We start from the raw sequence: 27,597 nt of genomic DNA, 5'->3' as shown, positions 1-27,597 counted from the left end.
TGTCGTGTGGAAGTGGTAGGTGTTGGTAAATTTGAGGTTAACAGGATTGATCGCTGACATCACAAACAATCCAATAGTAACATCAGGAGAATGAGCAGGTTGGTGTGTTACCCACTGAAGGGTCTTTAACCTGTTTCCACCATGTTTGTTCATGGGGGGGGGGGCTTTGCATCAGTTAGTCTGCTTTGAGAGAGCTGGTTCTTTTGTCTCCGTTTACCTTGTTTGTGATGTCAGCGATCAATCCTGTTAACCTCAAATTTACCAACACCTACCACTTCCACACGACATGGGAGGAGAACCTTTTTTTACATTTCTTTTTCAAATACATTTGTTACTTTTTTACACTTTTTTACATCTTTAGGCTCCCAGGTGGATTTTCAGTTTTTTTTGTTGTCTTCTCTCTTTTTTGGGGGGGTCATGGGGGAGGGGGGGTCCATCCTGGACTGGTGGCCAGCCAATCATAGGGCACATATAGACAAACAACCATTCACACTCACATTAAAAACCTATGGACAATACAGAGCTGGCCAAGCAGAGGTCTTCCTGATCTCCTCGCTGTGTGGCCAACATGCTAACCACTCGGACACCGTGCGACAGCTCCAAAACTTGAATTGAAAATGTCAGCTCAATGTTTTGTCACAGTTCTCATCTCTTTTTTAATGCACAAAAATCAATAAAATAGTTAGGAAAATATAACATTATTTTTAAATACAATATCACATTTACAGTTTCATTCATGAAGAATTTAATAACATAGATCCCAATAAATATTTATGATATTACACCATGTTATATAGTGAGTTTAAATCCATTCTTATCCCGAAGTGTCTCATCTGGTCGACAAACACTGCAAATCCAAGAAAAAGTTTTGTATAAAAGTAGTTATTATTTTGGTGATTTGGAGGGAATTGGTCTAGGGACCCCGGGGCCCTGCCTGGGTGCCTGCCCGTGCGCAGAGGTGGAGTTTGTGTTCCAGTAATCAACTTCTCCATACCTGAAATTGAAAGATAAAATGAATATTTGGAGATCTATGTACTTCTATACACGATGGACTCAGGCCTGCATGGTCTTACCCGGCGTTTGGGGCTGAGGACATCGGGGGGTAGTCAAGCTAAAAATGAAAGAAAAGGGCATCAACCTGAGCGGTCTAGCACCAACGTTGGGCAAATTACTTAAAAATAAAAATATATATATTTACCAGCTCGATGCACTGCAAAAATAAAATGACAAATCAGTGATGGCGGTTAAAGAGAATATTTACCCTCTGAGGAGGAACGTCCCTGGGAATACGACTTGTAGCGTGTGTCTCCATATTACCGTTTGAACGTCCATTAGCATTGCTGCTATGACTGGACCTGAGAGGAACGCTATTAAAAATGGGTGGACGTGGACATGGACGTGGGCGGGGCTGATGTTTTCACATACCTGGAACGCCGGGATGGTTTAATGCAGGGGTTGAACGTTTCCCTCCTGAAGAGGAAGAGCAGCAGGAGAACGACAAGAACCAGCAGAGGGACGACGGCCAGGAAGAAGATCAACAGGCCGTTTCTGAGGGAGAAGTCTGAGGCAGACATTTTGTGAAGGGTGGAAATTGGTGAAAAACATGCAACCTCGATGGCGTTGTTGCCGTTGTTTTTCCCCATTTTTGCTGTTTTTTTTTTTTTAATTTTCAAAATATTTTAACTTTCTTCTAAAATAATCTTTACGACTGCTAGGACTTTAAAAATATATAAAATATTTTAATATTTCAACTCCATGCTTACTAAAATGACATTATTTATTATCGTAATTTTTCTTCGCATTTTGGCTTTATTCTTGTCAAATTTAAATATTCAACTACAGCAACCTTCTACTTGGAAATGTTCTTCTCGTAATTATGACTTAATTCCTATAATATTATAACTTTATTTTCATAACACTGTACAGTCGTCCATCGTTTATAGCGGTTGATTGGTTCCAGACCTGACAGCAATAAATTAATTTCTAGGTTAAAAAATTAAATACTTGTAGTTTTAGAGCATAGAAAACCTGTTTAGGACTTTCTGAATATGGAATTGGAATATGGAATTATTATTTATTTTTTTATAGTTAATAATGACATTATTTATTATTGTAATTTTTTTTACTTTTTGTCTTCGCATTTTGGCTTTATTCTTATCAAATTTAAATTTCAACTATAGCATCCTTTTTCTTGGAAATGTTCTTCTCGTAATTATGACGTAATTCCTACAATATTTTGACTTTATTCCAGACCCGACAGCGATAAATTAATTTCTAGGTTAAAAAATTAAATACTTTTGTAGTTTTAGAGCATATAAAACCTGTTTAGGACTTTCTGAATATGGAGGTTATCATTATTATTATTAATATAGGCATGAAATAGCATGGCTATAGCACACTATAGCAAACTAGCAGGCTAACCAATTAAAGTCTAAAACCAATTAAATTCTAAACTTTGGAAGCCAAAAACGTACCACTTCCACACGGGTGGCAGGAGAACTTTTTTTTTGCCTCACTCTGTCATGTCAGGTATTGAACGTGTGTTTTTTTGTATGCAAAGTGCAACCACAATAACTACATCGTTCAATGAATATGATCTCATTGGTAAAACAACGACTCTCTCTCTCACCCATTTTATTAGGACCGCTGTTGATGCTGCCGCCTGTCCCGGCCCTGTTGCAGTTTGGTGGGCTCCAGCCGTCGTCACAGTGGCAGTTCCCTTGGTCGTTACAAACCTGGAGACAATCAACTAGCGTGACGCCACGAGAGAGCGCCAAAGAAACGCCGGGACCTTACCCCGCGGCCGTTGCAGTCGCGCTGGGCGTCGCAGTCCAGGTTGGGCAGCAGAGCCGAGGCGGGCACGCACTTAAAATCAACACAGGTCTACAAGTAGAGGTAAGTCACATGATGCCATCGCTCACGGGTCTACTTCCTGGTTGCGCTCCTCACTGCTTACTGCTTACTTTGCCTTCAGCACAAGGACTCCCTGAATTGACGTAGGCCGGGTCCAGCACGTCCGGACCCAAATTGAAGTCGGCGTTGACGCAAGTAGACCCGTTTATCACTTGGATGCTGACGTGCGCGTCGGGAGGAGGGTGGTTGACGTCCACGTTCGTGCACTGCACCTTCCCGCACATGGCGTCCCTGCAATCAAGTCAGGTCAGGTTTATTTATATAATCAGTCCTTCATCATAAAAGAGCCTCATTTGTACAATACAATCATCTACAATGAGTATTACTTCCATAGTAATACTCACGCCACAGCACATTTGATATAATCTCCACTGCTGGTGATCCCACAGTTCCCAAATAGGTTCCCTTTTGTGTTGAGATGCTGGAAACAAGTGTCTGCCGCCTTTGTTGCCGGATCTGCCAAAAAATGCCAACAGACCTCCACTAAGGTAAAGTTTCATTCATGGGGGGCCGCTAGATGGCGCATACGTTAAATTTCCTATGATACATTTGAATTAATACCACAGATCATAATCGGATTTGGAAAAAAAATGAAAGCAAAATTCCGTTAATGTGTTACATACAGTATAAGAACATGGTGAGTATTTTCAATTCATTTGTACAGCACAGTGTACCTTCCATATAGTACATAATATTTACAATAATCTAATTTAGTCCATAGTTAACTCACAATTAATCCCATCTGGAAATGTGTTTTTTATCTATAATAAATAGGGATGTGGGCTGACACGCAGGCCTTGCAGCTAGGAGACCCAAGTTCGATTCCACCCTCGGCCATGTCTGTGTGGAGTTTGCATGTTCTCCCCGTGCATGCGTGGGTTTTCTCCGGGTACTCCGGTTTCCTCCCACATTCCAAAAACATGCTAGGTTAATTAGCCACTCCAAATTGTCCATAGGTATGAATGTGAGTGTGAATGGTTGTTTGCCCTTATGTGCCCTGTGATTGGCTGGCCACCAGTCCAGAGTGAGCATTCTTTAAACACGGATAATGATGAAATGTACTCATTTCATACTCAAATATGCATTATGTGTAACATTGCATTATCCCTAATATGCTTGTGTGTGTTTTGCTGCATGCAAATAAAATAGAAATAAAACAAAAGCAAAACCGTACCAGGTGCAAAGAGGCGTTTACACTGCGAGTCGTATGTCTGACAGCGGCCCTCGTAGCAGTACGCGGCATTGTTCTCACAGGGCAGGCCGTCCATCATGTAGTAGTCATCGGGACAGAAGGCGCCGGTGCCATTGCAGAATTCTGGAAGATCACAGGAGTTGACCACCTCCCTGCACGGCGTCCCCGACACTCTGAGCTGGACCGAGGACACCATCACATTTAAGGACCAAGCTAACTTAATAGTGCACTTTGCACACATATTGTGTACATATTAGTCATTTAGTTTAGCACGCTAACTAAAAATATATATGTTATATATTGCTCACCTGACAGTTGTTGCAACATTCACCTTGGGCACAGGTGGACCCGGCACTCAGTTGGCAAGTGGCAGCGTTACAGCAGTCATTCCGACATTCCTGGAGAATGTAAAACATTGCAATGTTGGGCATGTCTGTTTCCTTTTGTTTTTACAGTTTGTTTAAAAATAAATAAATAAAATAAAATAAAATAAAATAAAATAAAATAAAATAAAATAAAATAAAATAAAATAAAATAAAATAAAATAATTATTTTATATTTTATTTTGACTTTTTTTTTAAATGTGCCCATCATACACAATCCTAATGTGATCTTTGTCTTTTCTGTGCATTTTAAAGATATCCAAACAGATAAAACGCGACAGCTCAGGAGTGACCGTAATGGCCGTCTACAAAGGTAGAGCTATTGTCTGTCCATTCTTGTGTATGTGGTGAAGATGGAGTCATTATGCGAGCGTTGCTACCATTTTGTTTGAGTCCGTGTTCCACAGCAGACACTCTAGCTAGCGTTGCAGACATCTTCACCACATGCACAAGCCACAGCGAGCGATGATTAGCATTAGCCAAACTTACTTGCTCCGTGCATCGATTTCACATAGCAACGTCGTAGAAACAAAACACCTCGCGTTAACTTTTCCAAACTCGTAAATAAAAGCACAGTAAGCTAGTCACTAGCCAGCTAGTAGCAAGCGAGCGCGTTATAGCTAAGTGTCAATACAAGAGTAATGTAATGAAATACTCAGAAAGCAACTGGCGGGCCGGATTCAAACACTTGGTGTGCCGCATGTGGCCCCCGGGCCGTAGTTTGCCCACCACTGGGCCAACGCCAAAAAAAAGTTTGTTGATCTTACATTACCTCAGGTGTTCCACAGTCACATTCCTCGCCCTCTTCCAACATGCCATTGCCACACTCTGCGGTGTCAACCACATCCGTGAGCGAGGGCTGGTTTGTCAGACACGCCCCTCTCCCGCTGAGGACGAGTGCCTCAAAATCGTTTGCGCTGCAGCGGCTGAAACTTGTGGAACCACTAAACGGCAACAAGGAAACAGCATCGTTATTTATCCTTTGACGTCGACGACAACGTTCCACGTAATCGCTCCTAATGGGAATATTTACCTGGCGCTGGCGGCCATGATGCATGGTTGTCCATCACAGTCACAGCGGGTGTTGTCGTGATTCATGCCCAGGTTGTGACCCATCTCGTGGGCCACGACAGTGGAGGCGAACAGCAGCCGGTTGTTACCAAACTGCCAAAACACACCAGATGTGAGCCGGAGTAATAAACACATATCCCGTCGCTACAATAATATTTAGCATGACATATTTAGCACTGCTCAAGACTTCCAGGAAGTCCACACCGAAAATCTGCCTTGTCATGGCCCTTCAGTGTTTTTTTGTTTTGTCTTGTCAAACTGGTCTGCCTTCTCCTTAGTCCACAGTCAATGGGGCTCCCCATGAATAATCCAATGAGTATCAGATTCCATGCTAGAGATCACGCTCCCCACATGTGAGTCCCGCAAAATAGTAGTAGTAGTAACTCCTAACCACTTTTCAAGTACTATTCATTCATTCATTTTCTACCGCTTTTTCCTCACGAGGGTCGTGGGGGGTGCTGGAGCCTATCCCAGCTGTCTTCGGGCGAGAGGCGGGGTACACCCTGGACTGGTCACCAGCCAATCACAGGGCACATATAGACAAACAACCATTCACACTCACATTCATACCTATGGACAATTTGGAGTGGCTAATTAACCTAGCATGTTTTTGGAATGTGGGAGGAAACCGGAGTGGTCTCCTAGCTGTGAGGTCTGCGCGCTAACCACTAGACCGCCGTGCCGCCCTTTTCAAGTACTAATGGTTTATTAATTTATTATCAACTCCCATACCGACAAAATTAGAAAGTGGGTTTCGGCAGTAGCCTGGAAGTCTTAGGGAATGCTTGTTGAGTCTTCATTGTGAAATTGAGGTATTCGCTAGCTATCCACTCCTCCGTCTATGAGTGACGCCGAGACTAGCGGTCGTGTTAGTCCGCCATATAGCTTTTTATGCTAGCTATAACAATAATAATCGCTGTAACTTGATTAATATGAAGTCCGTTATGTAAAAATGGAACACAGTTGGTGTTTTTTTTACGTTTTTTTTATGAGGGCTTTAGCATCAAAATAGGTACTTCCCATGATGTCCATTGTTAGCTAGCTCATATTAAACTTTCTCATGCTAGAACGTACAGAAAAGGGAAATATATGTGTTCATGTTTCACATAAGGATTGTGAATGACGGGCAAAGATCCCCTTTAAATGGAGATAAACTCCATATAGTCACGACTTATTATGAGTTAAAAGGGAGTTAAAATGAGTTAAAGTACACACGGAGAAGAGTGTTTGTCACGCAGGCCTCACAGGGATGAGACCCGAGTTCGATTCCACCCTCAGTGGAGTTAGCATGTTCTCCCGGTGCATACGTGGGTTTTCTCCGGGTACTCCGGTTTCCTCCCACATTCCAAAAACATGCTAGGTTGTCCATAGGTATGAATGTGAGTGTGAATGGTTGTTTGCCTATATGTGCCCTGTGATTGGCTGGCCACCAGTCCAGGGTGTACCCCGCCTCTCGCCCTAAGACAGCTGGGATAGGCTCCAGCACCCCTGCGACCATTGTGACGGCAAACAGTAGGAAATGAATGAATGAAAATGAAACTCCACGTGGTGATGATGCGTTCGGAGTCCAAAAGGGCAGTCAGACTAACCACAGTGATTCCTCCAGCGCTGGTAGTGGAGCACACCGACCCAACGAAAGCCATCCCCAGCACATTTCCTGGGAATGAACCGGGCCGACCACTAAATAACATCAACAAAAAGACCACCAACAACTTTGAATATGTGAGCGTCAGTAAGACGTACACGATATTTCATCATTTCATAGCGTCAACTCACACCAGAAGCTGAGCCATGTCGTGGCGTTTCCTCGGCCACAGTTCTGACCGCCTCCATCGGACGAAGCTACGCAGCACGTCGCCCGCAGAGCCCTCCACCGGGAAAGGGTTGGCGTCTCTAAAAATCTCCAAGCCCACCAGGGCGATGCGGATGTTGAGTTGCTTGTAATACTAGAACAGCAAAGACGTGATTCAAAACTCAACCAAATGGTTTCTCCGTTTGAAAGTTCTCACCCCGTCGAGTAGGTTGGCCATTTCCACCATCTCCTCTCGTATTGCCGTCTCATTTTGTTGCCTGAACTGATACTGTTGATGAAATGAATCATGATATAAAGTACTACTTGTAGTTCTACAGTAGAATAAAAACTCACCCTGAGGTTGTCCACTACCAGGACCAGCTCCACATATCTGGTCTGAGGAAGATTGCGTTTTGTCTAAAGAAACAACACAGTTAGAAACGTCCCTTCAACGAGAAAACAACGCAAATGTTAAACATCGAGACCCGCAGCAGAGCAGCCATGTAGTTCCCAGCCTCAAACCAATCATGGCTTTGCGTCTCCGTGTCCTCGTGGAGGACTCCGCAGGAAGCAGGACCCGTGTCAAAGTCAGCTAGACGGTACAGAAGGTGCTCATGTTCAGCAGACTGAGGAAGAGGCTCAAGTCCATAGCTCTCGTTTGCAAAAAGTATCACACCCCTTCAGAGAAACGGTAAACATGGAACAACAACAACGTGAGCAAAGGCTAAAACCCAAATAAGGAACGTTTTTCCACACAAAATGTATGCTAACCTCAGTCCGTAGCATGTGCTGACTGCGACCATTGAATCCTCATAGCCTTCCACTTGTCCATGAAAATAACAACTCACCTACGAGGAAATCAAAGTGTCTTCAGGGTGTCTTAAAATACAGAAACACGTTTACCCTTAGTTTTACCCTTAGGCCGCAAACGCTTCTCGTGAAATTGTAACTTTGTTTTTTCCCCCCACTCCACACTTAAACCTAACCATATACATTATCTATTTTTTACTGCATAGATGGGTTTCTATGGGATATGTATGTACAGTGCAAAGTGGATAGATATACTGTATATGGAAATATATGTTATGTTATGTTATATTGGAAGAAACAGAACAAAAAAATATCAAATTATATCTGACGAAACAAAACAAAAAATGTCAAATTATATTATATTGGAAAAAACAAAACAAAAATATTACATAATGAGGAAAAAGCAGTAGAAAATGAATGAATGAATGAATATTGGAAGAAACAAAACAAAAAATGTCAAATTATATTATATTGGAATAAACAAAACAAAAAATAGTATGATATATTGGAATAAACAAAACAAAAAAAGTCAAATTATATTATATTGGAATAAACAAAACAAAAAATATTATAATATATTGGAATAAACAAAACAAAAAATGTCAAATTAAATTATATTGGAAGAAACAAAAAAATGTCAAATTATATTATATTGAAAGAAACAAAACAACAAATATCCTTTTATATTATAAGGCTATTAGGCCCTACCTTTAAGGAGCACAACATCAGAGCTCATAATGACCTCACCAGCTTCTTTGAAATGGCATGAATTATCTACTTAGATATGGGTGGAGTAGCCAACAAAACTACTGTACTTTTAAAAGTTACTTTACAACAGTACTTCTCAAATATTTGGACGGGCCCCCGGGGTGGGGCCGTGGCGGGGAACTAGAGGTTTTCATTTTAATGCAGACCTACCAACATGTACACATTTAAAGTACTCAACATACAACACGCTTCTTCCTGCTGCGATTTGGAAATGCAGAATTGTGTAATGGGCTCACTGTGATTGTATATTAAAGTATTAAAGATGAATTAAACCATTACTATTACCAATTTGACTCCCGAATATGCTTATATGCTCTCCAAAATGGCCGATCTTGTAAAAGTGAAAGTAAACTGCAATTACTGTACTGTATCTTAATACTTTTTTTCACTTTCACCGCATCAAATCATTTCATATGATGCAGAATGTGCAAGTTTTAAAAGACAATATGAGATTTATGAACTCACATGTTTGGGATGTGTCGCAGTGGGGGCGTCAGCCACAAACAAATCAGGATGTAAAAAGTCTCTGAGAGGAAGAAAATGTGTTATAACAAGAATCAATCCGTGTCAATTTACTCAAATGTCTTCACCTGTTCCTCTTTAGATGAAGGATGTACGGTTTGTTGTTTATTTTGAGCGCATATGAAATGTCCTCATCACCATCAGATTTCTGTAATAATACACATTATGTCATTACATGTTTATTGAAGATTAAAAAAATGTTGTTTGAAATCATAGTCACATACCTGTACAGGAAGCAGCTGAGGCTGCACAATGGAATAGTTGGAAAGCCCATCAGTAATATCTGTAAGAGAACATTAAACAGGTAAATCAATATTTGCACATCTTCAGTGTTCTTCAGCTAATGCTTGTTCTCTGTTCGAGGATTTGGCAACAAACGCCTCACCTGTGTTGTCAATTCCAGGAGTGCAAAAAAGCAATAAAACAAGGATGGCGAGAGGTTCTCTGGTCATTATCTCGTAGAGGCGATTAAGTCCAGGCCAGAGTGTTCATTTAAGTCCAAAGTCCGGCTTTAATTAAGTGAATCGTCGAACACCAGCTTCCTTCTCCTGGCCAGGTGCGTCATAGTGGGCGTGGCTATTGACGTCGTCTTTTAGTGGAGGCAGCAAACAATTATTAAAAAGCGAGATTCTTCAAAGTGACTCATTTTTATTATTGTTTCCAGCCACTTCCCCACAATTATTTTAGTATTTTTGTGTCTAAATATGGTTAAATAAAGTTTTGCAAAAAACAAACAAAATACATCAAATTGTATTTTGTTTGTTATAAAGATAACTTCAAAGTAATTTAAATCGACATTGTTTTTATCTGTTTGAATTGGAATATTACCAACTTAACACAAAATACTGAATTAAAAAAAACAGGCCTGCTGCCGACTTCGTTGTGAAGCTGTCGCGATATGCTACGAGATTTGACGTCACCCAACCCGTAAGTCCAAGCCAGTTTCAAGTTAACCACACAACTCAGGTGTTCTCGGCATACTCAAGGGTTCTGTTTCTACCTGACATTCATACTTTGAACGAAAATGTCTCAATATTTAAGCCATAATGTGCGTTTTAATCCAAGCACGGCTTTAGCTGTGTAAACGCGTGTAAAGCTAACTAGGATGCTAGTTAGCTACGGTAGCTAGCTGCCACCTGATGTGATGTGATGCGATGTAAAGCCAGTTGCTTCACGTAAACATAAATGAACACTATTTTACAATACGTTTTGCAGATAAAATTAAATATTATTAATAGCCATGTGATACTGATAAGAACCTCAGAAAAAAACAGTCATCCGTGTCAAGTTTCTTTGTAAGTATAAAGACCTTGTTTGTTTTTGTAATGTATCTCTGTTTGACTGCATTTTGTTTTGGTTCTTTCTAGAATGAATGCATTGACAGACTTTGAACCTCCAGGAAAGAGCCAGGATAGAAGCCCCAACGTCCCCACCGTCCTCATTACAAGGTAATTACTCATTTTGTGGCATTTTATACACCCAGTTTTCAAACAAAATACATTTTGTGCTTCAGGCTCATCGCCATGCATTCATAACAATGACAATTGGACATTAGAGCCAGAAGAAGACAACAATAAGATGGATACCAGGCCAAAGTCTGACACCGATGCTTTACGAGGTGTCAGGACAAAGACTTCACATCACAGGATCAGCCCCAGGCAGCAAACCCGGTTGAGAAACACTCTGGAAAGATGGCTGCTGAAGCCCACCCCAAGAACAAGCACTTCAGAGACGTGCCAGGATGAAGAGGATACAGAAATGATGGATGAAGATAGTTGTCCTCGCTCTCTTGGTGGTCAAAATACTTCACCACAAGTCATATCCGACTCGGATGAAGAGACGCAACGTTTAACCCCACAAGACCTAGACTGCGACAACCTTGTCCCAATACTCTTATCAGATTCAGACAGCGAATGCATGTGCCAAGATCCAGGGACACGAAAAGTGGGTACCACAAGCTCGGGCGGCTTCACCAAAATCACAGACTTCTTTTCGGGGGCTTTGTCCGCTGGCTCCTCTTTGAGTCGACGCAAGGTGGATCCGTGCCCGGAACAACGGGATACAGACGATGGGAATGCATCAGGGAAAAGCGGGCCTGATGTCACCTGGTTGGGGACGCCGCCAGGCCAGCTGAGGAGGATGCCTGAATGCGGCAGACGACTTCCTCCGCTGAAGGATGCTCTCGGCGTGCACACTGTGATGACCAGGGTTGCAGATCCTTCTTCATTACATCACAGAAACGCATCGTTTGTCTCATGTTTTACCACACGTGCTTACTTTGCTCTCTATTACTGACAGACAGACCTTGTTGGTCAAGCCACTGTTCCATTTCCTGCCGCATTTGAAGATACCTGGGACGATCTCCATGTCAAAATGCCTTGTTCTTGCAGAAATCTATTTCCTGTTCAAGATGAGGTATCTACAACACACATTAACGCTTGTTTTTGCTTATATTTTATTTGTCGTGGTCTCCATTGGGCATCTATGTGTGGTGTTTGCATGTTCTACCCGTGCGTGGGGACTCCGGTTTCCTCCCACATTACAAAAACATGCTAGGTTCATTAGCGACTCCAAATTGTCCATAGGTATCAATGTGGGTGGGAATGGTTGTTTGTCTATATGTGCCCTGTGATTGGCTGGCCACCAGTTCAGTGTGGACCCAGCTTCTCGCCCGAAGACAGCTGGGATAGGCTCCAGCATGCCTGCGACCCTAAATGAATGAATGCACCCTTAACATTGATATACAGTTGTGATAATGTGTGAAATAATACATACTATTTCCCTGATACATTTTAGCTTATTTTGTAGAAATGTTTTATTATGATTCTAAAGAAGTCTGTCCCCTCACAGGAAACAAGACAACTTCAGAATAAGAGTCGGTGGGACCTGATAAAGCAGGCTTTAACCAAAAGAATTTCCAACGTTCCCGAGTTGAAGGCAAGTTGTTGTTACCAAAAGACGCCGTTAGGTGGCGCCCTTAATCCAGAAACGTGACTGGCACGCAGCGCTTGGACGTGTGCTTGTTTTAAAGCACATATTATTCTTATTTTTACTTTAACGCAGTAATAATGCATGTATTTTTGTTTTGGTCTTTTGCAGAGCGCAATATTGAGATACTGCACTTCCACAGCCAAAAAGTGGGACTTCACTGCGTTGCATTTGTACTGCACTAAGGTAAGCAAAATATTGACTGCTTATGATTCCTCACTTGTGTAATGAATATGGTGTCATTTACTTCCAGCATGCTTAGCAAAGTTACATGAAGGAACATCACGTGGTTACACTTGCTCGAAAACGAGAAGGAAGGCCATTTTTAGGGCGATTTGTTTTATATGCAATTTGACTGCATGTATATGCTATATGTGCACTGTGATTGGCTGGCCACCAGTCCAGGGTGTACCCCGCCTCTCACCCGAAGACAGCTGGGATAGGCTCCAGCATACCGTGACACTAGTGTGGATAAGCGGTATAAGAATTAATGAATGAATGAATGAATAATTAATTAATTCAATTGATATCAAACTGTTGTTCTTGTGACATTATAATTAATATATTCAGGGTAAATTATATCAGACACTGGCTCTTATTATATAAAATATTTAGCATATTATATATCAGAAACAGTGATTCTCATGAAATGATATCAGGAAGTAGCTCTCATTAAATGACAATAAAAACAAATTCAGGATAAATTATATCAGACACTGCGGTTCACATTAAATGACTCATTATATGACGATAAATTAACAAATTCAATAAATTATATTGCACTGCGGGTCTCATTAAATGAAAATAAATGAATGGATTCATCATAAATTGTGGATCAATGATATCAGTGGTGCTCACAAAATGATTAATTAATTAATTCTAAATTATATAAGTATATGGTTCATAAATGTAATGATAATAAATGAAACATTCAGGACAAATTCAGGAAAAATTCATTAGACACTGTGGTTCTTGAATTCAGGATAAATGATATCAGACACTTTCTCGAATTCAGGATGAATGATATCAAACGCTCCATTCAGCTGCTTGAAAACACCATCAGATTGTACTGTTTTTTTAAACGCGCTCTTATAAGTACATTGTTGAACACTAATGGACACTAATATGCCACAACACAGAGGTTGATTTTGTGTACCTGTCGTCCTGACCAAAGGGATTTTTAAAGTTGAAAGGTGCCCTGAATCACATCTGGTTGACGATTGCTCCGGCTTGTCAGTGTTTTTTTGTGGCGCACCTCTCAAAGGCCATCCATCATGCCAGAGTTTTGATGCGGCAAAGCGTGCGTCATCTGGTGTCGACGACTCCGGCAGGGCTGTGTGACTCGAGAGGATCTGGGAATATTCCATTAGTTGGTTCCATTTGACAGACAAGAAATCTCTCCTGAGCTTGTAACGTGAGACATATCAGACGCTTTATTTTCTCCGGTCGAGAGTCCATCACATTTTGATGCCATTTTGATGCCATCCCACTTCAGGAAAATAGGAGAAAAATACATGGAAGATTTTCTTTACAATGCAGATACAGTGATGAAAAAATTGTTACTGTCAATCTTATTTTAAAAGAAAGAAAAAAAAGTATTTCACGTGGAAACCAACGTGGCCGCCCCTCCACCAGGAAATTGGGAGTGTGGGGAAATAATTGAATCTCTCACCAAAAGGTCACATTTGGTAACTTGTCAGGAATGAAAATGGCTGACATTAGAGAACGCTCTAGTCCGCCCCCCTTTTAGTGTCGAGTCAATCGGGCGTCACATGCATGGGTCATAAATCAGGTATGGTAAAAAAATCTCCATATTTTTGTAAAACGTTTGACTTGAGTGAAATTTTTGTTTAGCACTTTTTCTTAAGGATATTCCCGTCAGGGTTTCATGCTTCCAATTCCGATCATCCGTGACCTCAGGATCACACTGAATCCGTTGCGGCCGCCGGAAGCATTTTCAAAACAACACACTCCTATATCCAGGAAGGGTGCAAATACTTTTTCACACCATTGTATATAGGACAATGTCGACATTGTGACACATACAGTATTTGATATTTACACAGAGACACACTATAAACATTGCAATGCTACCTGCATTCGGTGTTCCCAGTTTCCCTCGTTAGCTCTGGTGATATGGGAAATGTTTTTTTTCACTATAAGCGTAATGGGAACCTGGAGATCATTTAGCCGTAAATTAGCTACATGATTGTTTAAGCCACAAGGTCCAAAATAGTATCTTGTTACAGTCTGGAAAGTATTGTTACTGTATTGTATACTGTATTGTTCTGCGAAATCAGGTGCCCAAACCACATGCTTATGTGTTGCCGACTCACTGTTATGTATTTTTATTGAATAAATAACCTGCCACGGAGCCAAAGAAAGTTGCCAGTGCCAGCAATTTGACAAAGAATGCGGGAAATGTTTGTTAAAAATGTTCATTTAATTTAATAATTGGATTTACATTATTTCCCATCGTAAAAATGACTTCTGTTTACGTACGTTTTGGTTTTTGTCTGACCAGAACGAATGACATATTTTTTGCCTGATGTGAGAGAAATGATAACAAGCCACAACTTAACACTGATGGGGACGTAGAGGACGCATCTTGAGAAATATATGACATATTTACGCCCCCACTGGCGAAGAAATGCCACAAAGATCAATCACAGCCGAGATCTTATCAGGACTGCCAGGCCGAGCCAAGTCGTTAAACCTTCTATCCGGTGGTGGGTGTTTAAATGCAAATGTCCAAGGGCAGCAGAGGACCTGCCAGGACAAGGAGGCTGCCAGGCCTGGGACATTTATGCTATGGTTAAAGCAAGCCTGACTAAACACTGTCGTAAGTAATGAGCTGCACTCCTCCAGGCGTGATAAATGAAGGCACTTGGCAGGGCGAGGCGGCGGATAGAGTAGAGCTGGTACGAGGCGAGCCCCCCCCCCCCCCCTTTTAAATCAGCGGCAGGCAGCGCATCAAATCAGCTGAACTAACTGCGCGTCTTTTGATTTGGGTCTGTACATCACGCCAAACTGACAATGTTGCCGTGCGGAGATGTGTTTGTTGACGCGCGCGCACCTCCTGTTTCTAGCCGCCGCCGGTCCGAGCAGTAAAACAATCCGCTCGGGCCGAGAAGGAATAAAACAGGCTCATAACCGCAAACACGAGCGGCGGGCAGACGGTCGAGGAGAACTGTCCGTCAACGGCTTTTGTGATGCGTGGCACGTGCGCTCGGCCCGTGATAAATATTTAAAAGGAAGCGTCAAAGCCAGTCACTCTGTGCCACTCATGTCTGCTTTCCTCCGTCACTGTATGCTCACATAAGAAAACAACTGAATATGACTTCTCACCCACTTCTTGTGTTTGTTCGGCATATTATGGGGAGTGATACTGAAGCACACGCAGGAGCAGTGGATGCGTACGTGAACAAACATCTGATCTACAAAGTGGTAAAGAACATGTCACCCTAAGGAGGCGCTGATAGTAGTGATGCGGTCGTAAAATCAGTCAAATCCACATTTGTTCACCTTACTTCGATGCTGAGGTTCTCATTGGGAGTGACCAGGATGGATAGGATCAGGAACAAGTACATCAGAGGGAAATTACATGTTACAGACCTTGGAGATAAAGTCCTTTATGCCAGACTGAGATGGTTGGGACATGTCCAGAGGAGAGATAATCAATATATTGGTAGAAGGATGCTGTGTTTAGAGCTGCCAGGTGTTTATGGATGTAGTGAAGGAGGACATGAGGGTAGTTGGTTTGAGAGGGACAGATGCAGAAGACTGTGTTGGATGGAGGAGATTTGCTGTGGCGGGCCCTCAATGGAAAAGCCCAAAGAGAAAGAAGATGACTTCCAGGTGTGCACAAACTACAATTAAATCAAAATTTTACAAAAGTAAAGAAAAAATTGGTTTGAAAAAGAAGATATTGTGCATGTCTAATTTGAACCACGTGCAGACTCTCATTCATTTTGCAAGGTGTACAAAACCAGTTCTACCCTTTATAGCCCAAATATCGCTGTTCACTTTGTACTGTGACTTGCTAGTAGTGTCACTTGTAAGTTTAGCAACACACCCATAAACTGATACCCCCCCCCCCTCTCTTCTTTTCCTCCATTTCCAAGATCCTGGAGCCTGATGCAGCGGAACATCTGTTTGGCTCCCTGCTGCCAGACATGGTGCAATTAGCACTGAGGGCGTCGGAACTGTGCACCAAGGTAACGGCCATCACTAACCAGTGGTCGCCGGCTCCACGTGGCCACGCTAAGGTCACGGCATGACTAATGATCCTCCACGAGGTCAAGGCGTGTGCTAGTGACGTGTTTAACGGTCTTGACGGGCGTTGTGGTGGGTTGTGCTTCAGTGAAGCCAACCAGCTGGTAATCCCTTAATTAAATTGAAATAAATGTATTAAACGGGTTACCAGCTGGGTTCATTAAACAGTTAAACGGCTCGCCAAAGAACATAAAACTGATCTGTATATCTAAACAACAGTATTCCCACTAATACTCTATGCTTGGAGGACCTTGATTGTAACCATGATTCAAGAGGATGCGGGAGTGGCGCCAAATTAGTACTCTTACGCGCCATCCTTCAGCATCTCATTTGGCAAATGGACTAAGCAAATTATTTTGACCTTCACTCGGTCGTGCCTCCCTGCTTCCCCCACCACCCGTTTTTTTTTTTTTTTTTCCCAGCCAATACCGCTCCTTAAGAGGGGGGCCAGCCACTCCATCACCATGTCGCAGGAGCAGGCGGCCTGTTTGCTCGCCAACGCCTTCTTCTGCACCTTCCCGCGGCGCAACTCCAGACGCAGCGAGTACAGCAACTACCCAGACATCCACTTCTTTCGGTAACAGCATTACAAATCTCGGAACGTTCATACATCTCTGACAGTGTCCAAGCGTGATTATATTTTTAAAAATGTTTGTGCAGGGGTACCTAACTCCGTACAAGTGCCTGGATAGTGTCATCACTCATTTCCTTTGGCGTGGCGGTGTAATTACCTAAAAGGAGGAGGGAATTGGATTAGCATCGACTCAAACGGAGAATGCCATTGGCTGTTTGGGTTAGAAGACTATGACAGTGTGCAGTGGCATTCTTTCCACTCCTTCACTTCAAATGTTTTTTTATGATACAGATGGAATGACACCTCATGTCTGTCTTATATGTATGCTAAATTCACGTTTTTATATTACAATGTATACATTCAGGTTATTAATGATGAACCAATGTGACTGTATATATGGTTTGACAAGCGAGCAAAACGGCTGCACCAGTAGCAGGCTCCTGGATCGATAAGAATCAGCTATACTGTAACTCCTTAGATGTATCGAGCATAAAATTAAAAGCACCAAATGAACACAGATCCACCATCCACCAGTCCGAGCCTGGAATTTGTTTTTCACAGATAAAATTATACTTCGCTGTTTGCTAGCGTGAATTAACGTCAATATAATAGCGTATATAGCACAATATAAATAGCGTCAATTAACTTGAGGTTTTGCAGAATTTAAGTCAGAGTCTAAGTCCCACATAGTATCAGCATTTGGGACTAAATGTGAGGTGAAAATACAGTATACTTAATGGTGCATTCAAGAACCACCAAATACATTTACAACCCTTGTAAATCCCTACCTAGCACATTAATTACCACATACTGTATATTATATAATTGCATATCAATGTAAAATCCCCTAGAGAACACTATATTGCTCTCCATCCTCACTAAAAGCCTGCTCTCACCAGCAAGTCGGGTCAAAGACAGCTCTGCCCTCAGGACCTACACCATACCAAAATGAGACTTCGATGAATGAGTTACTCGGGGGCCCCCAGGTGGGAGGAGGGGGGCTTTCAGAGCATCAAGCTTTTGTCATGTCATTTTCCTTATGTTGCCATGTGAGGCGGGGGAGCCTTTACAGCTTGGCTTTAATGTGCATTCAAACCCTCGCCGTGAGCAGCATCACTGTGCCTTCCGGTTTTCAGCAAGGAGGGGATTGACCCCTCTCTCGGCTTAAAAGCAACACGGGACACCTTAATGTATCCCCAAGCTATGCGTATTGCTTTTTGTGTATGAGTGCGAGTGCTACAAAGTGGCACAAATGGTGGCAAGCCCAAGGCAACTCCATTGTGGCAGCGGAGGAGATGCTACATAATCGGCCAGTGAGCGAGGGATGAACTCATTCCTGTCAAATGTTAAAGCATGAGCGAACTCACGAGGCCGTAGACTTGGATCTCTGCGACACTTTTATATCCTCAGAGAGTTGTGAACTCACAAACAACCCTCCTGCTTAAAAAAAATGCTTCTGGTTTTACACTCACGTTAGATACCCGGCACAGTCTTAACAAGATGCTGCATCAACAATTCTGCCAAAGTGTGTCAGTCAAAATTGGGTGTATCTAATGCGACCACCGGTAGGCACTTAATTAAATCCCAAGTGCTCTTTGCTTCCAGGCTGTTTGAAGGGTCCTCATCAAGGAAGATGGAGAAGTTGAAAACCCTCTTGTGTTACTTCAGAAGTGTCACGGAGCAAAGTATGTGTTGTATTGTTTGTATAGCAAAGTGTTGAAATTTAGCCCAGATATTAATGAGCTGGACATTCATGCTCTCCGTTTTCAGAGCCGACTGGTCTGGTGACATTCACAAGAAAAACCTTAGACGATCCTCCAGACTGGGAAAGGTGCTCAAAAATGAATGCCATCATTACAGTCTTCGCATTCATGTTTACAGTATATGAAATGCTAATGTATTCATTCTTTTAGCTCACAGACTCTACTCACAAAGCTGCACATTACATGCGAAGGCACCATTGAGGATGATGGCTACGGGATGCTTCAGGTATGATTGTGTAGGACTTGATCACCACTTCATAGTCCCCCACCCCACTGTTCTGGGATGACATTTTTGGTGCACAGCACAAATTTTGACCCTTGAATAGTCTTGTACGCTTAAACCGTTCCTCCGCCTCTGAACCCTTGGGCAACAGCTTAACGTGCACCTGCAGAAAAAATGCTGCCGAGACACTGACTGTTGAGATGAGTACATTTTTCAGGCATTTCCTTTTTTTTTTATACGACACCACAACTGAGCAAACACCTCCTCTGATTTCGGATGTACTGACTATTGTCACGGATCAATGAGTTGCAGCCGCAATAAAAATCTCCTTTTTAATTGGCATCGTTCACTCACGAGGGGAAGCTAACAAGCTAAATGATAGGACATGAGCTGCACTTAACAGCCAGACCTGCCGTCACGTCACCCGCCCAAAAAAGCAACTGCATGCAGTACACATTTTTGGTCAAAATTGATGAAACACATTTTTAAAGTGCATTGTTACCAGGTTTTCATGGGCGGCCAACAGTTGAACAATAATTCATGGAAACAGTTCCCCACCCACAGTTTTAAGACATGCTATCACCGAGTCGCTGCATTCCGCAGTTCTTCACAAAAATGCTTACTGCTGCTACAAAGGCCTTGGGAGGGTGCGCCGGGAACGGGGTCGAGGCCTCCGAGCCATCTCCGCTTCCGCGTCGTCCATACTTCCTGCTCTCTTGTCAGTACGGCCCGCTCTGCCTTTCACCTTTTGTTTGCCACCGGCTGACAGCTGACGAGCCCCCGGGAACGCCACGGCTCCGATTGATGGCTGCTGGTGGCGGAGCAGTGGACACTGACAACCTGTCAAAGTAGACTTTGGAGGCCTGCCTCGCTGTCCTCGGAGCTGAGGGACCAGTTTGGGAAGCTCTGCCCCGAGATGTGGCTTCCTTGCAGGGATTGCGACGGCGGTTCTCCAGTCTTCAAATGGAGAATAATAAGTTCCGCGTGGCTGCTTTCCGACTTGTCACGTGTCTGCGTGAACAGAAAGCGGCTGCTCTTATGAATCATAAATGCTGGCCCATTGATCTTTTCCTGCTGGAAAGATTACAGGGGATATCCTTCATGCTCCCCTTTGCAGTCAATTTAGCAATGTGAGACCGTAGGACTGCCGTCAAGTGGTTTTCCTGAAGGGGAACTTGTCTTGATGTTGGGGGTCGGCCACCTCAGGCCACCTTCACAATCAGCCTGTCAAGGGCTTTGTCAGAAAAATTGCTGGGAAAAAAATCCTATTTCTTGTTGATTTGTAGGTGGATTTTGCCAATAAGTACGTCGGAGGGGGCGTTACCAGCTCCGGCCTGGTTCAAGAGGAGATCCGTTTCCTGATCAACCCGGAGCTTATTGTGTCTCGCCTCTTTACTGAAGCTCTGGATCATGATGAATGTCTAATCATCACAGGTGTGTAACCCTTGGCTCCGTCTCCCTTTTTAAACTACGACGTCCACTTCAAGGACCCTCTATCATACTCACCTGAATGTAAGACAGTTTTTTTCCACACAAATAAATTATCGAGTTGTCGTATCGTCAAAATGTAGAAATATATACAGTGGAACCTGTTTAAAGGGGACATCAATCATTACATCCCGCCCTTTTTGCCACTCTGAGCGCATAAGCCACGCCCCACGTAACCCACACACATGCACTCATTATGTTAAGTATTTCTCAACTGGTTGGTCACAGATGAGTCAAAAATATATTTATTAAAAAGATGTCTAAATACATCTTTGGGATCGGGCTTTCGGTTTAATAAAAACATATAAATACATATTTGGTGTGGAATGAGTTAATGACCATGGGAAAATGTCGGCCCCGGGATGATTGATCCCCTGTGCCCCTCAACCCTCCAAGGGGCGAAGGGATGTTTATGGCAATTGCCCCTGTCTCCTCTTGATTGGCTCTCAACCACAGACTGTCCTTCAGGCTTTGAGTAGCGGCAACACGTCGTGCAAAGGGTCGGGACAAATCTGCAGATCGTCAACCTCCTGCTGGGACTCCACATTTTTTGGTGTTTTTTTTTTTTTTTGCATTGTCTTGTTACCCGCCACAGTTTTGCAGTGGCTTGATTGCGATCATTGAAAGTTGAGGTTACTGACTGGTGTCCTGCCCTGTGGGGCTTAAACAGGAAGGGGCGTCACTCTCATGGAGTCACCTCCACTTGCGCCACTTAACTTTATTACAGCAGCCCAGAATTAAATGTGTCTTGGAGGGACCTGCCCAATATCTGCTTCACTAATGGACTTTCCCTTCCAATCATTTTCATCCCCCACCCTTCCCTTTGCTCATATCTCTCTCGTCCCTGTTACGGCATCCCAGCTGTAGCGACATTGTGGCCGTGTGCTAAATCATATTACCTTGCTGATGCTTTTGGGCACGCTGGAGGAGGCAAGGTAATAGATCTTACAGCAGCGGCAGTGAAATCGGCCTAATTGAATTGATTACTAGATATCTGGCCCAACATCAGCGCGGTCAAACATATAAATGCCAACTAGGAGAGATTCAGCCAAGACCTTTTAAGTCCAAACTCTCTTTATTTTCCTCCATTTCCACATGAAAGGCAGAACCTTTTGGAAATGTCTGTTAATATTCTTGCTGATCTCAAAAGATGAAATCAGGATTATTTTGAGAACTGTCACTCACCCCCCCCTCCCCAATATACAGTACCTGCGGACCAAGCCCCCACTGCTAATCACTTGACTGCAGCGTGTGGAGCATCTCAGCAAGCGCTCTTGACAGCCAGCTCACTAATGAGTGGGGGGGAGCTAATAGTGACATTCCCCCCCACACACAACACACACGCAAACAGACTTTGTATGTTGTAACAATGACAACTCCATCCCCCCCGACCCCACCCCAGATAACATCCCCATTACCCAACACGACATTAATACAAATACATGTGGCTAATAAGTGTGTTTTTAAATATTTGCAGGAGCACAGCAGTACAGCAAATACACAGGCTACTCCCAGACGTTCAAATTCATCGGCAGCCATCAGGACACAACCCCGAGGTACTGGCTGTAATAATGCTCTATTTTTAGCCCTGCCGTTACATCATTTTGCTGATTTAAGTGTGCGTGTTGTAATGAAAGTGTTGTAAAGGTTTACTATGAACAGTCTCTGTGTCTCAGTGGGTGGAGGCGGGGCCGTCAGTATACACACAGAGTGATGTTGCAGGCCTTAAATTAGATTACAACATACTTTCATATAGTTTTCCATTGAACTTTTTGAAAAAGTAACATTAATGTCATCTTGTGTCTTTAGCGTAGACCCAATCTCGTTGAGTGAAATGAGTGTCTTCTGACTCCCATAATGCTTGTTAATTATAGAAACCTGTTTTGAAGATACTTTCTTCCGCACAGTGTTTATAAAGCAGCATTTTGGAAGTTATTATACTGTATGATGTGATGTATTATACTGTATAATACAGTATGATGTGACAAAGTGTTTTGTTTCAGAGACGACTGGCACAGAAGGTGCATAGAGATTGTGGCCATTGACGCGATGCCATTCAGAACATTTCTGGAACAGTTTCATCCGGAGAGACTCAACCGGGAGCTCAACAAGGTTTCTTCTTATTATTTATTTATTTATTGCCTATTTATTTAGTTTTTTGGGGGTCTTTAACTTAAAATAAGCATAACACATATAGTGGAAGCCACTTATGTCGACGCCACTCGGCCTGACCATCGCTATGGTGTCAATACACGTGTTTGATAGTCTAGTAGACATCTCCCAGTATAATAAATATTAGCGTATTCCATGCATGTAATCCAAACAGATATGTGTATTGAATAGCAATTAAACACGGGCTGTCTCTCTGTGAAAGCAGCAGTCTTCCCAGGTAGAGACCTCCATTTGTAACAGGAAATGAAGATGTTGATGTTGTCAAGTCTGCTGTCAGGCATCTTGGAGGTTTTTGACAGCTCTGACAAGCAAGTGAGGAATGCGCCCAACACGAAGATCAATCCCGTTTGGAATACCGTGACAATAAATGCCACGGTCTGCCCTTCCTTCCGGAAGGATTTATGACCGGCCAAGAGGTTGTGGTGGTGGGGGGGCGGCGGCGGGCGTGGTCCACGTTGTCTTTGTTTAAAAAGTCCAGTGTAAAAATGAAAGTGCTGAGGTCAGCGTGCTATTAGCGACGTGCACTTGAGGTGCCGTCATCCGTGGCTGCGGAAGGTTGATATATGATATCAGTATAAGGTATGCCGAGCACCGTGGACCAACCTGTATGTGCTCATGCGTTGAATGACTTGTCAAGCGTAGGCCTGCAGGCAAATAGAATTACATTGTTGCGTTCTTTATTCGGTTTACATTGGATTGTGTTGAAATGTAATGTAATGTTCTCACGAGGCCTCCCGATGACCTGGAGCAGGACTGGAGCCAACTTCTGCCAACTTTTCACTGGATTTCCTTCTGCATTCAAGTGGCAGCAGCTGACCAATCACTGGTGGTTTTATTCAAATACGGGGGCCTTTTTTAGCAAGAATTAATATATGAAAATCAATGTACCATATAATATTTCATAGGACTGACTTTGGACTGGTTGGCAGTTAGTCCAGCAAATGTTCATGACAAATGTGTTTTTCTACTGGTTCATATCTGCTCTTTGTTTCTAACGCAGGCCTACTGCGGCTTTGACCGCCCTGACCAGCACAGCGACAATCTGGCAGCGGTAGCAACAGGAAACTGGGGCTGCGGGGTTTTCGGAGGCGACACCCGTCTTAAAGGCAAGTAGTGTCATGACGCCGACGCAAGTAGTGCCTGCGCTCACCCCCCCCCTCATGCCGAGCCATCTTCCCAGATAGATAGAACACAATAAATGTCAAGAACGAGAGGCTCCGGCACTCGAGCGCGCTCATTTGTCTTGCGGGAATACGTTCATTTACTTATGGCCTATTCATCGTCATCCTCCTATTGATCAAGTGACAGAGCTAATACGGTTCATTAATAGTGAAATTGATCGCCTGCATTAGTCCATCCATCTGCCACTTGCTCTTCAGCAGAAGTGCTACACCTCTGTCTCTGTGCAGGAGATGCTGGAAGCTGATGTAACGCGTGCACTTCATGCATATTTGTTAATTATCTGTAGCAACATGCAGCCCTCCATAGGCCCTATCACCTACTGTCTCCTTAATGATGTGCCTCCCGGGGAAATCTTGGTAATTCTTATAACGTTTCCCCACGGATCCACCGTACTCTCCTATAGTCTGTCTTTTAATTGGGTAATGATTTAGCACACAACACGAAAGTAACACTGTTTGGATTGACATTGTCACATTTACCTTAATTATTGTGGCGACACCAACTAGTTCTCATGCCACAACACTTACTGCTGCCCCTTTCAATTAGCAAATACACATATAGCCACCAAAGTCCAACACCATCCACTTCTCCATGACACCGGTTCACTTCCAGGTTGTTCTTACTTCAAAGCAATTGTTTACTTTGTTCCGCGGTCAAATTGTCGCCAATTTAAAAGCTTTAGTAACGGTGAAAAAGTGTTTGCCCTCTTCCTGATTTCTTTTTTTTTTGTCACAATTTGTTTCAACTCATCAAACTAGATTAATTGAGATCTATCAGTCTGGAACCATTTATACAACTTTGGGACTCCAGCTAACCACAGTGAGAGCCATTATTCACAAATGGGAAAACATGAAACTCCAAACAGGTCCTGGGTGACGGGCCGGACCAAGAGTGATTCAGAAGACCCTAATGAAGAAAAGCAAGAAGAGAGGCCGCACCTGTCCCACTTTTGTCGACATGAGTTATCCAAACTTGAACAGTTTCCACTACAATAAAACTCAAATGAAGTAAAACACACTGAACATCTTCTTTTGATAAGTAAGACAAGGTTACATGTTTATAGGCGAGGCAGAGGTTGTGGAAAAAACATTCTCCTCGCCGACTTTTAACGCCGACTTTCCTTTCCTCTGCGACCTAGCTCTGCTCCAGATGCTGGCAGCTGCCGAGGCGGGACGCGATGTGGCTTATTTCACCTTCGGAGACAGCCAGCTCATGACAGATGTCCACGACATGCACTCCTTCCTCACTCTGAGGAACATCAGTGTCGGTGAGGAGCTCGCCACTGTCCCACCTGCTTCTTGTTTATATGCAACTGTACTTTTTATTGCACTCCTAATCATGGCTTTAGTGAAAAAGTATGAAAATATGGTTAAAGCGGGGTAAAAACTCTTCAGCAAAATGGTACATGCACTATTACTATGTTGTCTGTGCTATTATTTTTCTGTTTTTTTTGCTGTATCAGCTACTCCTAGCAGATCCTGAGGCGTTTGCAGGCCTTCCTTTATTATCATTGCACAAAAGCACAGCAGTGAAATTGCCAACAAAATGTTGTTGCCTGGCTCCCGCAATTTTGAATAAATAATATTAGTAATAATTTGTCATCAATTAAATAATTTATTATTTTACCATTTATGGTGCATGACAGCGGTTCCCAAAATGTTCACGTTTGAGTACACCATGAATGGAATGTGCCATGTGTCAATGTCTTTCCTTTTTTTTATTTTTTTGCCTGGTGTCCCAGGGGAGGTATATGATCTGCTGGTGGAGTACCACATCACCGTGTGCAAACCTTGCAGCGGTCGGCGTCCTGACACCACCCTCTACTCGTTCATCTACCAGCAGGTCAGCTCCTCGCCGCTGCACCGCCAGGCGACTCCGTCCAGACGATGCGTCCCCACGGACGGCTCTTAATGCCAGGTGACCCATGAGTCACCGTGCCTTTGGAGGGCGAACACATACGTTCTCCCTTTGGCTTTAGAACACGTTCAGTTCATGATGGAGGTGATTAGTGTGACTTAGTGTTTGTTCTGCTGCTAATTTGTCGATAGAGCTTCAATGCGACAATTGTGATTCAAATGGTGAAGCAAAGGTTGCCATCCGTCTTCTGTCATTTTACCTTTTCATTTGTCTTATTTTTTTTTTTACACCCACACAAATCCAGCCTTAATTGACTTGGCTGTCAGAAATCACGTTCGAGGTTAACCAGGCCCACCACTGGAAAACTTGAGGTCATCTCAGGGGAAAAAAAGCCTGTATAATGTCCTTAATTGGATATTCGTTAACACAAGGAAGCATCGTTTTAAGTGTTTAATTGTGACGCACTTCATGCAGTTCAAAATAAACGATAGCTGCTCCTGTTCTGACCATGCGGCTCCCCTCTCATCTCTTACTTCACCCGTTTAATAAGGTCTTATGTTCTGATGTGAACTGTACATGACACCTCATTAAGTGGAGGGCCAGCCAGTCAAAGGTAAGGGTAAAGGAACGAGATACAGCTTCCTTTGAGGTAACTTGGCTTGACACCTTCCTGCTGTATTTAGCATGTGACAAAGCTATTCAGCAATGCTGGTGGAATATTTTAGTAAAAGACGTTTCGCCCGCAGTGCAGAGTTACAAGCTAATAACGCCGATGCGCTGACTCACTCAAAGTTCTGCGGCAAGCTGGAAAAGGAAACCAAGGCCGCCACGTCGCATCAGATGCATCAACAAGAAAGCAACTATCCGCCGTTCAGGTTGGTGTTCATTACTCATTCTTGTTTCTCTTTGTCAGCACCTCTGCAGGAGCTCTTATTTATTTAAAAAAACAAAACGGTAAGTTGACTCAGTGATGATTTGACACATTGCCTGCATGTCTCCACTTCCTCTCACAGAGTGATTTATCTTGTTCAACGCCTAATTAGCCGCGACAGATGAGGAGTGTGTTGGGTTAAATATTATTTACCAAAGGTTAAAGCAGTGTTGTCACCAGTGTGTGTTGAAGGGGCCTCCTCGTGGGAGCAGGGGGGGTGGATGAATGGAGCTCAGCGGGCTGTTTGTCTGCATGGGGCTCATAAGGTTGGAGGGGTTTGGTTCTGTCTCTTTGTAGCTTGGGGAGTTCAAAAATGAGATGTCTGGGCATCCCGGTGCATGATTGACCTTTGGCTACCATTTGCAGTGGCGGCACCCACCTCTTATTAGATAGCTAGATATGTAGATACTTTGTTTATTATTGCAGTAAGGCGGGAAAGTACTACAATTTTGTTTCTTTTTTTCATATCATCTAGCCAATAGCAGGGCTGCAGCAATATGAAAATAAATCACGTTGTCTCTTTCCTCTTTTATTGGTTATTGTGTTTTTATTAGTAATTACTTATTTTGTGGGCCACCTGGCAGTCGGGGGACCTTGGAATTGTCCTGACTTTCCCCCCTTCTACGGCGCCCATCATTGTCCAGTATCACTCATGGATGATGAAGTTTTCATCGTAATGTCTGCTTCAATTCC

General features: G+C 43.1%; 2 protein-coding genes across 3 annotated transcripts; one reads left to right on the top strand and one right to left on the bottom strand.

Annotated features, from left to right (window-relative positions):
• Positions 1-593: 593 nt before the first annotated feature.
• adam9b (ADAM metallopeptidase domain 9b) lies at positions 594-10,025 on the bottom strand. Its single transcript, XM_058061027.2, has 22 exons — positions 9,837-10,025; positions 9,676-9,734; positions 9,520-9,599; positions 9,395-9,455; positions 8,123-8,199; positions 7,837-8,029; positions 7,706-7,768; positions 7,569-7,640; positions 7,336-7,505; positions 7,149-7,239; positions 5,522-5,652; positions 5,261-5,432; positions 4,414-4,503; positions 4,088-4,283; positions 3,258-3,369; positions 2,964-3,144; positions 2,797-2,883; positions 2,630-2,735; positions 1,426-1,561; positions 1,262-1,355; positions 1,074-1,111; positions 594-994 (listed from the first exon to the last, which is right to left on the bottom strand). The coding sequence occupies exons 1-22, from the start codon at positions 9,901-9,903 to the stop codon at positions 886-888; spliced, it is 2,385 nt and encodes a 794-aa protein (XP_057917010.2). The 5' UTR covers positions 9,904-10,025; the 3' UTR covers positions 594-885.
• Positions 10,026-10,329: 304 nt separating this feature from the next.
• On the top strand, positions 10,330-27,338 carry LOC131109258 (poly(ADP-ribose) glycohydrolase). Of its 2 annotated transcripts, none has more exons than XM_058061029.2 (17): positions 10,330-10,378; positions 10,819-10,899; positions 10,965-11,659; positions 11,750-11,866; positions 12,302-12,388; positions 12,551-12,625; positions 16,564-16,656; positions 17,137-17,291; positions 18,894-18,973; positions 19,059-19,119; positions 19,202-19,277; positions 20,561-20,708; positions 22,240-22,318; positions 22,766-22,874; positions 23,935-24,040; positions 25,255-25,383; positions 25,858-27,338. In XM_058061029.2, exons 3-17 carry the CDS (start codon positions 11,030-11,032, stop codon positions 26,025-26,027), a joined length of 2,115 nt encoding a protein of 704 aa, XP_057917012.2. In that variant the 5' UTR covers positions 10,330-10,378; positions 10,819-10,899; positions 10,965-11,029; the 3' UTR covers positions 26,028-27,338. The 2 variants fall into 2 exon arrangements, with proteins under 2 accessions (XP_057917012.2, XP_057917013.2); XM_058061030.2 differs by lacking the exon at positions 10,330-10,378 and adding an exon at positions 10,389-10,746.
• Positions 27,339-27,597: the final 259 nt, after the last annotated feature.

This window comes from Doryrhamphus excisus, unplaced genomic scaffold, assembly GCF_037039965.1.
Source record: "Doryrhamphus excisus strain RoL-2023G ecotype Guam unplaced genomic scaffold, RoL_Dexc_Guam_v1.1 HiC_scaffold_24, whole genome shotgun sequence".
NCBI lineage: Eukaryota > Metazoa > Chordata > Actinopteri > Syngnathiformes > Syngnathidae > Doryrhamphus > Doryrhamphus excisus.
Note: the sequence above shows the minus strand (reverse complement) of the source record. Positions and strands in the feature narration are given on the sequence as shown.